At 34.9% G+C, this 22060-nt stretch overlaps 1 protein-coding gene across 1 annotated transcript; it reads right to left on the reverse strand.

Annotated features, from left to right (window-relative positions):
- Positions 1 to 12399: 12399 nt before the first annotated feature.
- LOC130730019 (calmodulin-binding protein 25) lies at positions 12400 to 13598 on the reverse strand (the record flags this gene model as incomplete). Its single annotated transcript, XM_057581890.1, has 1 exon — positions 12400 to 13598. A coding segment is annotated over one exon (864 nt), but the record flags the coding sequence as incomplete, so codon positions are not given.
- Between the last annotated feature and the right edge of the window lie 8462 nt (positions 13599 to 22060).

The raw sequence follows: 22060 nt of genomic DNA on the forward strand, positions 1-22060 counted from the left end.
AACGAAAATAGTCCAAAAAAAAAAAGTGTTGGTTCAGGTAGCAAGGCTCACCAGGCATTGTGGGCTAGAAGTGCAGCGGCCCGTAATCCCTCCACTGTTAGGAGCCGGAGGTGATTTATTAGCACAAAATGTCTCTAATAAAGATTTATTCGCTTTCAAATTTTTTCTAAAGAGCAGACTGACTATAAACACAGTTTTCACCAGTTGGGCGGCTACTAAAAATACATCTAAAAACTTGAAAAAATGACTTTTAAGAAAGAAAAAAAGAAAAGAATCAACGACACTCTAGTTCCAGAAGAAAACGAAAATAGTCCAAAAAAAAAAAGTGTTGGTTCAGGTAGCAAGGCTCACCAGGCATTGTGGGCTAGAAGTGCAGCGGCCCGTAATCCCTCCACTGTTAGGAGCCGGAGGTATTCGCTGCTCTGTGAAACCAGCCTCACGCATTGCCCTCCTGTCTAGGAGACATGGACTCACAGTCTTCACTGAAAGCCCATGACCCAACTCTCAACTTGGAGTGGGCAGGCCAGCATGGTGCAGCCACCAGCCCAACCCAGCAAGCCTAAGCCATGTTCCAACACATTGATGCCCCCACTTGGGTCACAAGCTATCGTTAACCAGCTCGGCAAACAATAATGCTTGTCAGGGAGTTTATAAAGGGTCATTTCTGTCAGACTGTTGGCGATGTGGGACTTTGTAAAGCTAAGACAATTGCATCCATGGTGGTGTAGTTTAAGCTGGAATTATGGTATATGTTCCAATGGTTCTTGCAATTTTCACCTATGGCTTTGAAACATGTACAATTGAACTCGTATGTGTGTATGGGATTGAATCAGATTATGCTTACTATATACATAAAGAATGGATGATGTAGAATGTAGAATGTAAAATCTAAATCAATTTTCAGAATGAAGGTCAGTCATCAGTGATGAATCATATACAAAAGTATAGCACAGAATAGTTTACATTTTTCTTGGAATATAACAGCAGATGACATGGACTATTCTTTCCCTCTAATTAGTTTGTAACATTTGGCTGTTCTTGGTCATCTCTGATAATCAGAGAGTACATTTTTTTTATCTCTGCTTTCCTATAGCTTCTGCTGTTGATACCTTGTGAAAAATGATTGTTAGCCTGGCATCACTCATCCCATGTAATTGCTTTTTTCAATGATTTTGGCTTCTTTATACTTGCATTATTTCCTTTTACAGCTACTGTATTTTGATGGTTTCTTCATTGAATCTAACCTCACAGCATGAAGCTGATTAGTCTTTCAAAAATTATATTCCTTATGTCCATCATGATGACAGCACATCCCTCATCACTACAAATGACTCATTGATTTGGAAGCATTTCTAAGTTCTAACACAACTCAGTGTAGGTTTGAAAAATTCTTATACAAAATTAATTCTGAAGTTATAATCAATTTTGGGGAGAAGCTTCTGCAATGAGTTTTATAATTGCTTATAATGAAAGACTTGCATAGAACTGGGTTTCTTTAGTGTGGTATTTGAAACGGAGTGCTCAAGTCTTTTAGACGTATGGAATTCAAAGAATCCTAATGGGTCTTATCTTCATTTGATTATGGAAAGATTGAAAGGTTTTTTACTTTGAGCATCTACAACCCTTCTACCTTAGCATCTTCAGCGATTGTACCTTAATCAGCTCCTTAACTTAAAGATTTGTTTCTTATTAAATAAATGTGTAATTAAAAAAGATATTAGGAGAGGTCTGTCGGTCCACTTATGCTTGTGAGTTGTGAAAAGAGAAAAAGTTTGATGCACCGACGGTGTAAAGTTTTTTTACACCGTCAACCAATCAGATTTCAAGGATGTGAGAAAATCTCTCTTTTCATTTAATTTCTTTAATTGACATGTCACATCCTTGAAATCTGATTGGTTGACAGTGTAAAAAAATTTTACACCGTCGGTGCATCAAAATTAAACTCTTGTAAAAATACTAAAAAAACCAAATCTAATTTATATTTACATATGAAATTTGAAATTGAGAACTCCAATAAGTTGTTGATGATGTGACTTCATGAAATTCAAAATTTTGTGCTGTAGTTTAATATATAGATGGTGAGTTATGGTGACCCTAATATCCATAAATATTAATTTATTTATATTTTGCTTGAAAAACAAATGTCCATAAAATACTCCTAATCAATAGTCCACGTAGGATAACTCAAGTGGTAAGAGTTGGAGACATATGGGTTGGGTAGGGAAGATCTAGAGATCGATTATTGGTGGGTGCAATTTATCTTTCTGATGTAAAAAAAATACTCCTAATCAATAAAACTCTACAAATTTAGCAGAAGTACCATATTACAATTGATTAGTTGAAAGTGTAAATCTCATGATTATTACTTAAAAATATCACATTCCCTCACCAAATTTTACTGTAGCTGAATTCATTTTAGAAAGTAAAGTAAGTATCATATTCATTAATAATGATTACTTACTTTCATAAAGTGAATAAAATAACTTAATTAATATTTCATTCGCCCAACTATTAGTACACTAAGAGCAATTTCATCTTTAATTCTTAAAAGTGAGTTCTTAAGTTAAGAACTAAGTTCTTGAACATTGAAGCATGTTGATGTGGAGTTCTTGGCTCGTAAATTTAAGAACCCGTTTTTGGTCAAACAATTTTGCATAATGAGTTGTTTGCATAAAAAAATGTTTTTTCTCTCATTCAATTTGTTTTATGAGTCTTGCTTTATTGCTTTATGAAAATAAAAAATATAAATAATGTTATTTTGTAGGACTAGAGGAATAGTGTTAATAACTAAAGTTAAGAATTCGTGGTTTGAGAAAAATCTGCATCGCTTGCTTAATTATGAGTTGCGTATAGTTTATGTGACACTCCAAACTCATGTGAATAGTACTAAGAAGTAAAACTAAGATGCTAGAGATGAAGATAGTCTAAAGAATGAAGTGTTAAACACCTCAACACACTTTCTTATCACATAATTATTTTGAACTTTATGTTTATTGTCTTGGTGCTTTATTACGAAATGCTGAAGGAAGCATGAGGTCAGGCAAAAATACTGAAGGGTATACCTGTGAAGCACTAATAATAAAGAGACAAAAGATCTGAGCAAGTGATGCAGACACAATTGACAATGACCTTATTAAAAGTCGCAAGACACGTCAACCATTGCAACCTTACAACACTACAACCACCTTGGTCAACAAGTAACAACTTCCTCCACTACGCCCTAGATTCTCTTTCTGTCTCTCTTCTCTAGTTTAATCTCAAACTAAGGAAATTATGTGCCGGTATTCTTATATCTTTTCAAACATTCTCCCAATAATCTTTATTATATTAGCATAAGGGAAATTTTTGATGCAATGTAAATTTTATTTACACATATATACATCTAACTATTTAATTGGTTTCGATGACATCAGTAACTATATTTCTATTTTAATTAAATTGATCAGTAGTCCTATATATAATAGAGTATTAGTGACCATCGTCTATAGAAATTAAACTTGTAGTATTAGTATAGTATGAAAAATATTAAAGAATAGAAGGGTCGATCTCCTTTCTCAATATAATGCAGTTAACAAATTAAGCTTTAGAGATTCTAGAAGGTGCCCTGGATGGCAAAGGTAGAATTCGTAATATTTTAATCAAAGTGAATGATGTTTATACTAACACAAAGAAAAACAATTACGTTAATTATTTTCTTGTAAAAAATAATACTGATGATCTCAATTAATTACTTGAAAATTTTTATTTTCAAAGAGTAAAACATTATATATTAATTGAATTCTTTTCATTATGTTGCCAAAAGATAACTCAAATGATAAAAGCTGAGAACATATGAATTGGTGAAGAAAAATACACGGATCAATCATTGAAAAAAAAAATTAAATAAAAGAAAAAACTTTTTTCGTTCTGATTCTCTTATAGTAGTTGATTGTGTCCAATAAATGCTCTGCTTCCAAAAGGGTAGGGCTGTGTGTTTGTCTGTTTGATCTGTGGGCTGTGTTGTGTGGCCATGATGTGTGTGTTACTCTACTAGCAAGCAATAATGTCACTGTTATTAATGAATGAAGCAGCACCGTCAGTTGACCCGTTGATTATTCTTAATGAATGTGGACGGTCTCAAATGCATCTATCTGCATGGCAGCTTAATGAAAGTGATCCACGTTGTGTTTCTGGTTACACTTGATTGTGTGTGAATGGAGAATTTCTCATGTTGAGTCGTGTCATTGAGCTCATCCCAATTACCTAAAAGTGTATATTATTATTTTCTACAAATATATAGTATATGTTAAAATGTATGTACCAATCTGCTATTGCTTTTGCGGGTGATTCACAGTTCTTCAGGAGTACAAGATAACGCTGTACAATCAAGTACAGCCTAGCCACCGACTTTCCCCAAATAATACTAGTTTCATTGTTGGGGAGCTCTTGGATGTCACTTTTCTTTTTTATGACTTCACACTTCATTTCCATTTCTCGCCCCATTCGCGATTCGGACTAGAGTGATATGAGTAGAGAACAAAGAAAAATGAAAGATATGATGTGTGATGTGATAAAAAAAAATGAAAATAAAATTGAGATAGAAGAGTGTGAATGAATCAAAATGACATTGATATATACTTTCTTTACTTATCAGAGTAATGATACTTGAGACACAAAAGTTTATACAAGGAACAACTACTAATTTTGAGGCGTTTTTTCATTGAGACAAAGTGTAAAGTTACAAAAATATAAAACACGATTGTAAGTGGCAAATTTTGCGTGTATTTTCCTTAGTGGTGGTTTCAAATTGCCACAATGGCGTCTCATGTTTTCGGAGAACTAGAGGTGCTCGTCGACGCGTACTAGGCTTTGGAGAACTAGCGATTTGGTTAGGGCTTCCTTGAAGGCTCTAATTAAGAACGTTCTCGCACTCTTCGCCCACTCGAATTTCTTGTTATTCCCTCAAGATTTGGTTCAACATAATTGCCGTAGGATTCGAGTTGGCTATAAATCGTGAGAGCTCAACGATCCGTCGGGTGGGCTGTTATACTTTTTTAATGTTATGTGGACTTCGCATGTCCATCAAGGCTCAACAGATTGGCTTTAATCTCTGGTTGGTTAGCATAAACCTTACAAGCTTCAGTGCTTCCACCCATGAAAACACACTTGCTTGGATTGTGGCCATGTTGTGCCTCCTGAGCTTTTGGAAAACTTCTCTAAGGTCGACTAGATGGACAAGTTGTTGGTTTCTTAACGATCATAGCATCCATATATACCTCGATGTTTCCAGGGTTTCTCTACCACCACCATTCATATAAGCTCCTTAACTCTCTAAATTCATCAAACCCTCATTATCTCTCCCTCTATTTCCCGGTTCCATCTCCGCCACCAAATTTATAGCCCCTCCTCACTCAACAGCTAGATCCGCTACCCCATCGTTCATGTTGGCCCCTTTTCTCCCTAACTCCCTAAAACCCTCACCCCATTACCCTCTGCCACCCCCAACATATCACCTCCTCCTTCAGCCACCAATTCATCACTTTCTCCACTCCTCACACTTTCTCCCTCTACCACCCTCCACCCTTGCGACGCCACCACACCATAATGTCGCCTCTACCTCCTTTCTTCCTCATCCACCATTTCATTACCTCTACCATTATCACCCTTATCAGCCTTCTTCCCTGTCCGCCACCAGTTATTCCCTGACGTCATCTTTTCACCACCATAGTTTCTGACGCCACTCTCATCCCCAAATCTCTGTTGGTCGTCACCACTCTATCGACTTATCTACATCGTCGTCACTGGCGTCACCTATGGTGTCATCTCACTGCTCCCATAGCCTCCTATGCCTCTACTGCTTCTGTCACCTCTAGTGTCATCTTGCCACTGCCATAGCCTCCACTGTTGCTTCGATGACCTCTGTTGTCATCTCTATTTCCATCGCTTCCGTTGTTGTCATCGTTGTGCAAGATTCTTCTTTTTTTTTTCCTTTGCTCGAAGAAAATTGTATTAGAACATGTTTTCTACCTATGAATTGGATTGCCAAAGTGGAAGAAGGATGAACACATATTCATAATTGTTATTCACATATCCTACTTTGAAACTTGTGGCAATCCTTAGACAATGACAACAAGCTCCAAATGATTTGACTATAGAAAGGCACCCGCACTATATAGAAAGGAACTGCCCGCAGTTAAAATAATGTAAGAAGCATGTTGTTGATTATAAGATGATTATTAATCTTGGTGTGGATGAACTAATATGACTTGTGAACAAAATTAAATAATCGCGCCACATAATGTGATATTGATCGATGAACTAAAAACCTAATCGAAATGGTTTAGATGTATGACAAGAGGATATTGTCATACATCTAAACCCTTTCGGTATGTTTTTCAATTTATAAGAGTTTCACATTATGTGGTACGCCTAAATGATTTTTTTCCTAAATTTTCCAAGGCCGACGCTACAGCATTGACGCTAGAGTCAGCCTATACGACTGACGCTAATGGAAGGATGATATCGTCGACCATCTTATCAAATGTGAAGGGTCGGCTTAGAATTTCCTAAAACCACCCCTAACTATTAGCGTGAGCCACATGACCAATGTTACACGTTATCTTCGAGTTGTTAAATGGCAGACTCGACGTCCATGCTAGATCAACTATATATAGAATAGCCTTTTTCCTTGGCTGAAGTTATTTAACGTTTTTCTTAGTGAGAGGATATCAGTAGAGCTTCTTTGATTGACGAACACTCTGCTTACTGTGGTGTTTGCGATCTGTCATCTACCACGATGAGGTCGATATGATCACACCTGATGCGCCCAAAGTTGTTGTTGTTACACGATCACTAGATTTGAGGGATCCTAACTTTTGGTTTGGATTGGTGGAAACAACGAGTTTTGCATTATTTCATAGAGTGACCTTCTTCGGACATTTGGCGAAGCTTCACCACTTGTGAAATCACTCGCCATTATCAATATATCGATTCCAATTAATGGAAAATCAGTCCCTCATATCCAATGATTAGGAGTGCACTTGCAAAACACTCCGGCGCTTAAGATAGTGAGAGTGAGACTGAAAAGAAATAATGATTGAAGTTGAACAAATAGTGGTGGACATAAAATGTATCCTACTAGACTAAAATTCCCAAGTATCAGTCTGCTGTAATATTCTTTATTTGTTACTTTTTTTTGTTGGCAGAATAATCCTTCTAGCCTCTAGATTCCATTCTTCTTTTGATGATCAATTTTGTGATGATATCTCTTATTAATCATGGGTTCATTTAGTGTACACAAGAAAATCCTTGTGTAAGGTTGCACCACCCTAGATTCTCCTGTCATAGCAGGTTACTTTCCAGGTAATTTTTTTTTTATTTTGTTAACTAATTATCTAACCCTGGTTTAACCCACCACCTCTGTTCAACAAAAAGAAAAAACCCACCACCACCACCTCAACCTCAACGCCATCCGCCACCACCAGATTTTCTCATCCTTCCTCAACAATCACCACCACCTTCCACCGAAACCCCACCCAACCAAAATAACAGCAGCGTAAGGAGCTTTCGATTTTACCGATTCTGTCATGGAAGTAGACCTAGAGTTGCGGCTGGGCTTGAGCAAGGAGGAACGACCGCAGGGCAAGGAGGAACGACGGCGGAGCAAGGAGGAATGACGGCGTGCCACATACTTAGATGCTGAGGTCAGATCTGAAGCAAACTAGAAACACTCGAATGAATTAATCAATGTCGACATCACATGAACGAGGCGACAAAATCGCATCTCTCAGGAGAATCCTTCTTCTAAGATTCCTCCTTTCTTTTCTGATACTGCCTTTGCCTTTTCAACTGATTCATTTTGTGAGTACTAAAGGTTGTCGCTTTTTGTTCTCTTGTTCCTTTTTTTTCATCTGGGTCTGTTTCATCTTCCCCATTTCCCCCTTAACCTTCTGGGTACTTTCTCTGCACTAGTTTGAACTTACAAGTTTCTGTTTTTCTCACTGTAAATTAATATTCATCGTCCTTTATTGTCGTTGATGGGGGTGGTTCTGTTCCAGTTTCATTGCTTTCTGTTTATGAAATTGAAAAGCTTTGATTTTGTTTTCTCTTTTGATCTGGTTGAATAGCTTGAAGCTTTCACCTTTTTTTCTCATCTTTGAGCTTCAATGTTGAACAAGGGTCAGATCCGAAGAAAAAGACATAAACTTGATGGTGGTTGAGGTGGTGGTGCGGTGGGGCTGGCCGGCTGGGGTTGGTAGTGGTGGTACGGTGTTGGTTCAGCAGTGGTGGTAAGGTCTGGGTTTTGGGGGTTCCAAAATCTGAAAAATGTTGATTTAGAAGATGAAGAATGAAGATGAATTTCTAGGTCAATATGAAAGAAGAAGATTAAGGATGGTAATGGTAGATTAAGACTTTTTTTAAACTCTTTTTAATTAAAAAAAAGTGACCTGATAGTAAACTTGTGATAACAGGTAAATCTAGGGTGGTGCAACCTTACACAAGGATTTTCTTGTGTACACTAAATGAAACCATTAATCATGCCACTTAAAGTATATAATTACAATTTACAAATAGGACGACTAAAATGTCACGCTATACAATCACAAAAAGTAGATTAGGCCAAATAATTGTTGTATAATAGAGCAGATTTTTCCCATATCTCATCGACCTTAACCCTCCTTAAAGAGCCCCAATCCTCAACCGATATGATCTAGAACTCAAAAGATAAGCATGATTAGTGCAAAGAATTTGGGACAGAATCATAAGAAAAAAAGAAAAAGGAATACCGTATGAGTGGGTGCATGATCCTACCTCGATACATGTCTTACTTTACTTCTTTCCCTTTCCAATCTTCTCTTGTCCCCCACATTGGACGAAAAACAATTTTTTTTGTAATAAAGCATGGTTAAGATGTGGGGCCCAGAGCATCTAAATCCTCTTTAATTTTTTATCATCATCCAAACGTAGCTTTCACATGCATACGTTATCACATTCGTCACAAACTTTAGTTCAATTGGTCGTTGTTTCCTTCCCTCCATCTCAATAATTATTCATTCGTCTTTTCATGGGTTTGAAATTTTATTGCTAACGCAAGCACCTCACCCGGATTTGGATTATTTGTGTTGACATGACATTATTTTATTATATTATAGTAATTTTTATATTTATTTTTCTTTGCGTCTATATATTAAATAAGTGAAGTCCTATATTTTATAAAAGGGGATCTAAACTCATCTTATCGCAATTGTTCTTTGAATATGCGGATGTTTGCTATTTTGGCTTTTGTTGATCAAAATTAATGAATTATTGCAGCTTTTCCGACCTTGGATTGAGATACCATCATCTTACTATAAAATTTTACTCAACCGAAAAAATAATTACTTACTTGTTATTAATCATAAATTGAATAATTAGCTTTATTTATGATTTAGTTTCTCTAAATCGTTGTTATACTTTAAAAACATGAGAAGTTACAATTATTAAATAAATAATCAATATTCTAATTTATATTATATGTATAAATAAAGATTGTAAGAGTAAGGGGCTTTCGCCCCTCACATTATTAAAAAAAAGATTGTAAGTAAGATTCACTATCGTAAAAAAAATTACTTGACAAAGACTTAACAAAATGTATTTCTTCATTAAATAAATTATCTCAAAAATTATTTTTCAATGTAAAATATAAGGGTTGTTTGGTTTGAGAAAATAGTTTTTGAAAATAATTTTCATTTTAAAAATTTTGAAAATATGTTTTTTTTCGTTTTCTATATATCTTTAAAAAAAATAAAATATTGAAACTTCAATAAAAAATTTAAAATGTTTTTGAATATAAAAAAAATTAACGTGATCAAAATATAATTTTAAATTGGTTTAATCACCACCACCACCTTCCACCACTTGCAATCGTTTTCATATAATTTTTCGTTTTTTATTTGTTTCTGTTTTATTATTATTTTAGTCTAAAATATCAAACAAATATGTTTTTAACTTTATTATTTATATTCAAAATGAAAAAAAAAAATGGGCATACCAGAAAGCCCATAATTAAATGATTGAATTTTGCCACAAAATGGTTGAGTGACTCTATATGTGACTATGTCCTACACTTTTTCCCCTTTGCAACTTGAGCAAACTCAGATTTATTGAGTTATAAGAAAATTAAGATAGTTAACATAATAGTTTTGGGTTAGACCCAATTACCCAAACATGTTTTTCGTATAGTTTTGACTCTGATTTTGGTTGCAATCACATTAATATTTTTTCTTAAAAAATAAAGGCTGTGGAAAAAATTGTTATTCTATATGAAAAGGGTGATCACGGGAAAAGAAGATACATATTAAATTTCAGAGCGATTAATTTTCCTTGTGAACAAATATTAGGTAATGCATGGTGGGAGAAAGTGAAACCACGTTCTTAGTTGGGAGCTGGATTCAAAAAGGAAATGCGCCTATATTAAAAGATACTTCATATATCTATTGCGTGACCGGGTTGGGGAAAAGTGATGGAAGATTCCAAAGGCTGAAATACATAAAAGGAAAAACTAAAAAAAAGAACGTAAAAGGAAAAAACTAAAATGAAAAATAATTTATGCACATCATTTTTTTATACACGTAAAACCACCATAAATTGTAAAACTTTTATCTTGCAGCACACACTACAAGACACATTTTAAGGAGAATCAAACGTGTATATATACTGAACCAAGCACCGCTTTGGTTGTTGTTTGCATATTATTTATCTGAATTTTTAGGGTTTTTTAAGTTATATGGCCTACCTTGTTCCTTTTCAATTTCAAATTTTGCTTCTAGATATAACATACATAATTTAATCAGTCATTCAAGTCTCGTCTAGATATCCTGTGAACCAAATATATATTTTTTTTACATTTTTTATTCTTAGTGCGGTGACACTTGGCATTCTGCAAAAAAGAAATCATCCAAAGTTCTATTAGAAAATAATTTTATTGACATGTCAAGACCCAAGTCAGACTATTCTCTTACACCTAACCCAATTACATGTCTTGTTCTTGCATTGTTAATCCTTTTGACTTTGAGTAAACCCTATATGCTTTTGGATTAACTTAATATATCAATTCTTTAAAAAAAAAAAAAAACTTAATATATCAAGTAGCTGATTAGACAATTATTTTTGCATAAAGGTTAAATATAAATAAGTAAAAGCACCCACGCATCGTAGACTTGGTCCTTTTAGATTTCTACGCAAGAGTATTATAAAAGATCAACATGTACTAGATAGATGCATTATAACCTAATATGCTTGGTACTTGTTAATGATAAGTGATCACATATTCACATGGTCACATGGTTATGTTTGCTGAACCAAATATATTGAAACTAGTCAAATACAGTACAGTTATGTTCAAACATTAACTATCTAGTCTACGGTGACTTGATGCCCAAGATGCTACCCCTTTAAAAAAAGTATTCATTTTTTGCAAAGAAAATTAAATATTATATTAGGGGGGAAAAAAAGAAACAGTCAGAGCTTAAAGGAAATGGATAATTTCAGTGGGTTTAATTAGTGGGATAATCGATCAGCAATGTCACTCACAACTGACCAAAAACAACTCAAATTGTTTTATTATTCAGAATTTGATGTTCTTAGAATTGATTTAATTTGACTAAAGGATTCGGTGACATGAAAGCTCTCTATGGAAATGTTTAGGCATAAATGGAAATATATCTAAGTGAATATAAAAGACAAAACACCCCTAAAAATAAATCTTACCCTACAATTACAGTGGTTTAATTTTAGGCACTCCTAAAATAAAAATGGAAAATATATTAAATATGCATTTTATCTAAACCTAGCTAAACCATCAAAATTGCACCCCGGCCCAATGCTTTTTTTCACCCTCTTGATCCCCCATTTTTTGGTGTAGAGGAGGGAGATAGAACCAGTCATAGAACACAGATCAGATTTTGATCCCCAATTTTAATGCAGCTGAAAGTTAATTAATTTACAAGAATTTAAAAGAACCCCACCATGCACCATAATTGAGCCCATCCCACACACACATAAGGAAAAAGAATAAAACCGCGTTCAAACTTTCACGCATGCACGAACGATGAAGCTTCCCTTCTAAAGTCCTCTCTCTTTAGACCAAATGACCAAACTTAGACAAGTCACAAAACAACGTTGACACGCACCACATGGAGTCGCATGTTCCATGTCCTCAATTAATATCTATCCTCATTCCCTCATACTTTTTCTGTTTCAGTTCAAATTAATTTAAAAAAATCATCAAATTTCTTACTCATTAGTTACCTCAAGCAAAACGGTAGGTAAGCATGCTGCTGATCTTCCCAGCATGTTACTAGAAACTTGTTCAGTAGTCTCCGAAGTGTTTTGTAATTGTAGTTTTGGAACAAAACTCAAAGGGAGAGAAAAGATACCACATTGTTGATACAAAATCTTAGGAATATTGCATTGATTAGGTTAATTGAACTGAACAAAGCTAGTAAACCCTTTCTCCATTACACCCCCTAATAAAAGGAACTATGTAGTAGTAATAAACAGAGAAATAAAGGAAAAAAGAAAAAGCAACAGCTACATCCATGTCCATTCCCTTCCCAAATTTACAATCAGATCCTAGCTAGCTAAGCTACCCCCCAATCACATGGACCCCAGTGCTGAACCCACGAGAGGGGCAAAAAGGGGAAAAGCCAAAAAGAAAAATTTGGGGGCAGAGAATCTCAATTTCTCATAATCGATCTCAATTTCTCATCATCTCATCACATGACTTTCCACGACTCCAGAGTGGGAAAGCTTGAGAAACTTTCAAAATCAAACGAAGCAGCATCATCCATGAGCTGCCCAAAAGAAACTGGGCCGGGCCCGGAAAGCCCAGGCCCATCACCGGCCGAGTCGGGACCCACCGCCGCGTTGTTCTGGTGATGATGGTCCAGTAAGAACGCCGAGGTGTCCAGCGTCGGCAGCAGACACCCCGCTCCCACCGTTATCCTCCCTCCGGCACCGCCCGCCGCCCTCAGTGGCTCCGGTCGAACCACCGGCGCCATTGGCGCCGGCAACGAGCCGGTAAACCTCGCGCCGGTGATCTGCTGCACCATCTGCCGGAAATTCGCCGGGTCCGCCGTGATGAAAGTCGTCTGCGACCGCTTCGACGCGCGTGACTTCCGCTTGGAGACTCTCCCGCCGGAGACGCGGTTGCGCTTCGGCTGCTGGGAGTCCTGGTCGGAGCCGGAGAGGCTGGAGACGGTCGGAGTCGCCGGGAGAGCAGGGGAAACAGCGGCGTCGGTCCTGACAAGGTTGAAAAGAGGAGAAATCGCCGCGTCAACGTCGTTGGAGAGTGATTTCTGAAGCGCCTTAGTGAGAGTTTCGGCGTCACGTGCTATGTAATCGGCGAGCCATGAGTCCGCGACGGAGGAGGGTCGGTACATCCATGGTTCAATGCTGGCTAAATTTTCCGCCATTTGAAGACAAGATGAAAAGAGAAAAGAACAGTGTTGAAGAGAAAAACAGAGTACTCTTAGTTTGTGTTTGGTTGGAGTCACTAGTGTTGTGGTTGGGAGTGAGAGTGAGGGATTGGATTGGAAGATGAGGGAGTGAAATGGGGGAGAAAAGGGGAGAGGAGAGGGTCATAAATAGGGGCGGTGGAGGGTATTTTGGGGAGAGAAAGAGAAAGCGCGTTGTTTGGGGGGAAGAGAAACAAGACACGCGTCGTATTGTCCGTACGTGAGTGTGATGTAATGCGATGGTGATGCTGAACTTGGCGAGCGGACTCCAGCTTCAATTTAACCCAACCATGGTTCTTTTTCCCTTCACGTAACGTACTAATTTAACCGGATACATTCCGTAGCTATGAGACTAGTTATCTCGCAATTCGACGATCTGATCATATTAAATGAGTAGATATTTCTCAACAAATATTTTCATAAGCTATCTTGAGATTCAATATTGAACTAAATGCTTATAAGTCAAACTATTTACTAATTGTGTCTTGTTACTAGTTATCATTATCATTTTTACTATCTACTTAATCATATCATTATTATTACTGTATCTACTTTAACTAATGAAAGTAAATGAGCATTTTTAGTAAAATTACACCGCAATCGTACGTGTACCTTTCAGTCATGGTATGATTGTATGGCTTAGCTTTAACCTTGGTTATTGAGACCCGATCTTAATATTGAATTTTTATAACTTGCAAAATCAATTAATTTTTCACTCTACTTTGACAACTAGTTTAATTTCTACTATAAGTTTACTTTTCTAAGTTAAAAACTTTTCAAAATCACAATATCTTTCATATTAATTATGAGATAATTTTTAAAAAATATATATATTTAGGGGAGGGGAAAAACGTTGAAAGAGTATTTTTCAAAATTAGTGTTGATGAATTAAGATGACTTTTTTTTTTCATGTAATAAAAAATACTAAATGATTGGGTTTTTTTATATTCTGGGGCCTTTTGTCAGGCTTTGGGGGTTTCTTGCTAGGTTGGGTCGTTTTTTGTTTTTGCTGATATTTTGATCTCCTTTGAAAGAGAGTTGTAAATATTTGACAATATTGTCCTTATTAATTAGTACAATATTTTACTTTAAAAAATTATAAATGAAATTTATAATTCAATGAATGTTGGTGAATTAGAATGGCTTTTTAATTTTCAGTAAAAAAAAATATTGAGTACATCCCATTTGCAAAGTTACCCTTGTATATTTAATAGACTACTTAATACTTTGTGTTTGAAACTGACTTTTTAATACTTTAACAAGTATACTTTTTTTCATTTATTTATTAGATGTATTCAATAAAATTAAATGTTTTTAATATATATGAGATGTACTCTCCTATCTTTCTTTTTAAGGTTTTGGACATGGATTAAGAAATAATATTAACATTTTGTTTCTACTAAAATTACTATTTAATTTCCTAAAATTCTATTTATTTCTTTTATTTATTAAGACTCTTAAATTAAGAACAATTGATAAAATATATTTAATGTTTTTTTTTTAAATCGTAAAAGTAACAGATAATCGTAGTGAGAGATATATATCATAATAGACTTATAATACATTTTTTGTCAAAATAAATTATAATATTATTTGGAATAAAAATCTTACAAACATTTAAGATATAATAAATGTATTTATCTTTATTATAACAAAAAAAGTAGATCTGGTTAAGAAAATCAAAACAAATATTTTTCTTAAGAATCATTCTATAAAGATTGTTGTTAAAGGTTATGATAAAAAAATAAGATGACAATTATTAATAATGATATTTGACTAAAATATTCTTATTTATTCTTTTCTAGTAATAAGAAATAATAAATACTCTCATAAATAGATAAGAATGTAGTAGATAGAAAATAGTTATAGTTGGTAAATATAAAAGATCATAGATCATAGATGAGATAAAATTCAATTAATGAAAATATAGACATAAAACAATATGAAAAAATGCAAAATTGTATTGATTTTAAAACACAACAAATATTTTTAAAAATTTTTAAAAAACTAAAACAACCATTTTTGTAAAATGAAGAGAGTAATGTTTTGACTAACTGTTGTATTTAATAGACTATTTATTACTTTAACCAGTACTTCTTTCATTTGTCAGATAGATCCAATAAAATTTAATGCCTATAAATATATACGCGACTTTAATAGCTTTACATCATTCAATAATTTTATACTCAATAATACTACTTAGATTGAAAGTTACAAACATAAATTACGTAGTGATCATTTGAGGTCCTGGGGTCGCACAACTAGCTCGATCATACTCGCATCTAGGGATCTTTTACACGTAGGGACATTGGAAATGGAAAGTGGTATGGAGTAGATTGGAGGATATGGGTCGTTGAGAAAATTATAGGGTTGAGATCCTTCCCTGCAGGTGTGAACTGGTCACAGTTCTTCACCATGATGCTTTGGGCAATTTGGCGGCTTAGGAATGACCATTTGTTCAATAGTATAGAGCCTACTATGCAGAGGATCTGGGGCTTTATCAGGTCTTTGGATTTTGAATTTCAGGCCTCCATATCGGTGCAGCATGGGTCCATGGGGATTGGGGAGGCGGCGAGTGTCTTTAATAGTCTATACCTGCGACCAAGGGGCTTGCGATGGAAGCCTTTAGATGGAGGTTCGGTCAAGTTTAACGTTGATGGTGTTGTTACTGATAACCTCCATGCGAGTTCTGGAGGGGGCCTTCGTGACTATCTAGGTCAGTGGATGCACGGTTTCTACATGAATCTGGGGGACTTTACTCTACACATCGTGTTCTTGGTTGAGCTAACAACAATCCACATTGTTGTGCAGGTTAGCCTAGACATACCCCAAATCATCATATAAAGTGATGTCATTGAAATTATACAACTCTTTGCTGGTGATGTTGGATCCCACCCGTTTGGGGACTTGGATAGTTCCATTCTTCGGTTACAGTAGGAGCATGGAGCTATGGTGTTCAGGCACACACATCTTGAGGGAAACTCTTTGGTTGATTACTTGGCTCGCGTCAGACTTTTTTTTTTTTCCTTTTGGAACCCATCTTGTTGAGTCTCCTTTTAAAGAGTGTCATGGTCTTTTATCTTTAGACTTTGGGGGAGGTTGTGTCCACTAGTGCAGTGTCTGCTGTTTAATTTTCTCTCGGGGCCTTGCCTCTCCTTATAACCAAAAAACAAAGTTACAAACATATTGACTATATCTATAAAACTTTACAAAAATCTAAAGTGAGTACATTATTTTTTTAGATCCAATATTACCCTCTCACAATTTCATACCATATTCTGCTTATAGCAACTAAAAATATTAGTTGGTGTTTCCACCTTGAGCAACAACATAGTGTAAAACCACGCTTGAACAATCAAGGCAACAAATAAGTTGGAGATCAAGTTTAGATAGTGTATATCACTCACACATTACTAGTCCACCACTGATGTAATGAATAGAACAAAAAATGTGCATATTGTAAACATATTGACAAAGTTAGAATGTAAGCAAAAAAATCAAATTACATTAGTGGGTAGAAGAACGCTGGGCAGTGGCAGTATCATCAACTGGCTGCTCAGTAGCAGTGAGAGCAGAATCAAGATTGGCAGGAACATTGGTGACAGCAACAACATTAGAGGACTTAGCACTGGAATTGGCAGCACCTTCAGTGAGTGTTGAATCAAGATTGGCAGGAACATTGGTGACATAAGCAACATCAGAGGACTTAGTAGTGGACATTGCAACACCTTCTGTTTTCAATTTGTCCCTCATATCCAACTCTCTAGCAACGACACCAAGGATGGAGAATTTGGAACTCTTTAGCTGCAACTGTTGTTTGTATGTTGCACAATTCATAAACAGCGGAGCATCAGCTTGAGGATACTAATTTAACCGGATACATTCCGTAGCTATGAGACTAGTTATCTCGCAATTCGACGATCTGATCATATTAAACGAGTAGACATTTTTCAACAAATATTTTCATAAGCTATCTTGAGATTGAATATTGAACTAAATGCTTATAAGTACTAATTGTGTCTTGTTACTAGTTATCATTATCATTTTTACTATCTACTTAATCATATCATTATTATTACTGTATCTACTTTAACTAATGAAAGTAAATGAGCATTTTTAGTAAAATTACACCGCAATCGTACGTGTACCTTTCAGTCATGGTATGATTGTATGGCTTAGCTTTAACCTTGGTTATTGAGACCCGATCTTAATATTGAATTTTTATAACTTGCAAAATCAATTAATTTTTCACTCTACTTTGACAACTAGTTTAATTTCTACTATAAGTTTACTTTTCTAAGTTAAAAACTTTTCAAAATCACAATATCTTTCATATTAATTATGAGATAATTTTTAAAAAATATATATATTTAGGGGAGGGGAAAAACGTTGAAAGAGTATTTTTCAAAATTAGTGTTGATGAATTAAGATGACTTTTTTTTTTCATGTAATAAAAAATACTAAATGATTGGGTTTTTTTATATTCTGGGGCCTTTTGTCAGGCTTTGGGGGTTTCTTGCTAGGTTGGGTCGTTTTTTGTTTTTGTTGATATTTTGATCTCCTTTGAAAGAGAGTTGTAAATATTTGACAATATTGTCCTTATTAATTAGTACAATATTTTACTTTAAAAAATCATAAATGAAATTTATAATTCAATGAATGTTGTTGAATTAGAATGGCTTTTTAATTTTCAGTAAAAAAAAATATTGAGTACATCCCATTTGCAAAGTTACCCTTGTATATTTAATAGACTACTTAATACTTTGTGTTTGAAACTGACTTTTTAATACTTTAACAAGTATACTTTTTTTCATTTATTTATTAGATGTATTCAATAAAATTAAATGTTTTTAATATATATGAGATGTACTCTCCTATCTTTCTTTTTAAGGTTTTGGACATGGATTAAGAAATAATATTAACATTTTGTTTCTACTAAAATTACTATTTAATTTCCTAAAATTCTATTTATTTCTTTTATTTATTAAGACACTTAAATTAAGAACAATTGATAAAATATATTTAATGTTTTTTTTTAAATCGTAAAAGTAACAGATAATCGTAGTGAGAGATATATATCATAATAGACTTATAATACATTTTTTGTCAAAATAAATTATAATATTATTTGGAATAAAAATCTTACAAACATTTAAGATATAATAAATGTATTTATCTTTATTATAACAAAAAAAGTAGATCTGGTTAAGAAAATCAAAACAAATATTTTTCTTAAGAATCATTCTATAAAGATTGTTGTTAAAGGTTATGATAAAAAAATAAGATGACAATTATTAATAATGATATTTGACTAAAATATTCTTATTTATTCTTTTCTAGTAATAAGAAATAATAAATACTCTCATAAATAGATAAGAATGTAGTAGATAGAAAATAGTTATAGTTGGTAAATATAAAAGATCATAGATCATAGATGAGATAAAATTCAATTAATGAAAATATAGACATAAAACAATATGAAAAAATGCAAAATTGTATTGATTTTAAAACACAACAAATATTTTTAAAAATTTTTAAAAAACTAAAACAACCATTTTTGTAAAATGAAGAGAGTAATGTTTTGACTAACTGTTGTATTTAATAGACTATTTATTACTTTAACCAGTACTTCTTTCATTTGTCAGATAGATCCAATAAAATTTAATGCCTATAAATATATACGCGACTTTAATAGCTTTACATCATTCAATAATTTTATACTCAATAATACTACTTAGATTGAAAGTTACAAACATAAATTACGTAGTGATCATTTGAGGTCCTGGGGTCGCACAACTAGCTCGATCATACTCGCATCTAGGGATCTTTTACACGTAGGGACATTGGAAATGGAAAGTGGTATGGAGTAGATTGGAGGATATGGGTCGTTGAGAAAATTATAGGGTTGAGATCCTTCCCTGCAGGTGTGAACTGGTCACAGTTCTTCACCATGATGCTTTGGGCAATTTGGCGGCTTAGGAATGACCATTTGTTCAATAGTATAGAGCCTACTATGCAGAGGATCTGGGGCTTTATCAGGTCTTTGGATTTTGAATTTCAGGCCTCCATATCGGTGCAGCATGGGTCCATGGGGATTGGGGAGGCGGCGAGTGTCTTTAATAGTCTATACCTGCGACCAAGGGGCTTGCGATGGAAGCCTTTAGATGGAGGTTCGGTCAAGTTTAACGTTGATGGTGTTGTTACTGATAACCTCCATGCGAGTTCTGGAGGGGGCCTTCGTGACTATCTAGGTCAGTGGATGCACGGTTTCTACATGAATCTGGGGGACTTTACTCTACACATCGTGTTCTTGGTTGAGCTAACAACAATCCACATTGTTGTGCAGGTTAGCCTAGACATACCCCAAATCATCATATAAAGTGATGTCATTGAAATTATACAACTCTTTGCTGGTGATGTTGGATCCCACCCGTTTGGGGACTTGGATAGTTCCATTCTTCGGTTACAGTAGGAGCATGGAGCTATGGTGTTCAGGCACACACATCTTGAGGGAAACTCTTTGGTTGATTACTTGGCTCGCGTCAGACTTTTTTTTTTTTCCTTTTGGAACCCATCTTGTTGAGTCTCCTTTTAAAGAGTGTCATGGTCTTTTATCTTTAGACTTTGGGGGAGGTTGTGTCCACTAGTGCAGTGTCTGCTGTTTAATTTTCTCTCGGGGCCTTGCCTCTCCTTATAACCAAAAAACAAAGTTACAAACATATTGACTATATCTATAAAACTTTACAAAAATCTAAAGTGAGTACATTATTTTTTTAGATCCAATATTACCCTCTCACAATTTCATACCATATTCTGCTTATAGCAACTAAAAATATTAGTTGGTGTTTCCACCTTGAGCAACAACATAGTGTAAAACCACGCTTGAACAATCAAGGCAACAAATAAGTTGGAGATCAAGTTTAGATAGTGTATATCACTCACACATTACTAGTCCACCACTGATGTAATGAATAGAACAAAAAATGTGCATATTGTAAACATATTGACAAAGTTAGAATGTAAGCAAAAAAATCAAATTACATTAGTGGGTAGAAGAACGCTGGGCAGTGGCAGTATCATCAACTGGCTGCTCAGTAGCAGTGAGAGCAGAATCAAGATTGGCAGGAACATTGGTGACAGCAACAACATTAGAGGACTTAGCACTGGAATTGGCAGCACCTTCAGTGAGTGTTGAATCAAGATTGGCAGGAACATTGGTGACATAAGCAACATCAGAGGACTTAGTAGTGGACATTGCAACACCTTCTGTTTTCAATTTGTCCCTCATATCCAACTCTCTAGCAACGACACCAAGGATGGAGAATTTGGAACTCTTTAGCTGCAACTGTTGTTTGTATGTTGCACAATTCATAAACAGCGGAGCATCAGCTTGAGGATACTAATTTAACCGGATACATTCCGTAGCTATGAGACTAGTTATCTCGCAATTCGACGATCTGATCATATTAAACGAGTAGACATTTTTCAACAAATATTTTCATAAGCTATCTTGAGATTGAATATTGAACTAAATGCTTATAAGTCAAACTATTTACTAATTGTGTCTTGTTACTAGTTATCATTATCATTTTTACTATCTACTTAATCATATCATTATTATTACTGTATCTACTTTAACTAATGAAAGTAAATGAGCATTTTTAGTAAAATTACACCGCAATCGTACGTGTACCTTTCAGTCATGGTATGATTGTATGGCTTAGCTTTAACCTTGGTTATTGAGACCCGATCTTAATATTGAATTTTTATAACTTGCAAATTCAATTAATTTTTCACTCTACTTTGACAACTAGTTTAATTTCTACTATAAGTTTACTTTGTTGTAATAATTACTCAAGGAGTAATAATTACATAGTGTTCCAAAATGACAAATGTGTTGCATTGAATAGATTTGAATGAAGTCCCACATAGAAAGTGGAGTAACTTTTCAAAGCATTTATATATCACTAAATGTCAACCATTCAACAAAGAGACAAAGAGAGGATATAGTGCCACATATGCATGGTTTGGTGGTCCCAAGCTTTTATGTCACATGTTCCATTCACACCACCCCTCGCCTGTGTCGTCATCGACGACACCGGCGTGGGCGTAGAGGCGCTAGTGGCGGCTTGTAGACGGCACGACACTTGAGGCACTTTAGCACGACGCATCGACGGCGACGACAACCGGTTCCCGTAGCGTTCGTTTGTTTTGCTCGTTTTAGAATTCGAATTTTGCACCTGTTCGCGAAGGGTCGCAACTATTCACATATTTGTTGGTAACAGACATAATTTATGAAGGGTCGCAACCTTATAAATTGTTCTGTTTTTGCCTATAAATAGAGTGTGATGACCCGGATTTAGTAGTGTTTTTAGGGTCATTTCTTTGTAGGTTTTGAGTCTTTTTCTTGTGTCTCATGTAGTGTTTCATGCATTCTCATGCATTTTTATCTTTTCTTGAGTCTTTGTTTTGTTTTGGTAATTTTGTAGTTTTATAGGGAGTTTTCTTGCATTTTAAGTTAAGTTTAGGACTTGCATGATTTTCTTTTGTTTTATGAAGGACCTCTTGTGCTAATGAGCTCTTTG

This window comes from Lotus japonicus, chromosome 1, assembly GCF_012489685.1.
Source record: "Lotus japonicus ecotype B-129 chromosome 1, LjGifu_v1.2".
NCBI lineage: Eukaryota > Viridiplantae > Streptophyta > Magnoliopsida > Fabales > Fabaceae > Lotus > Lotus japonicus.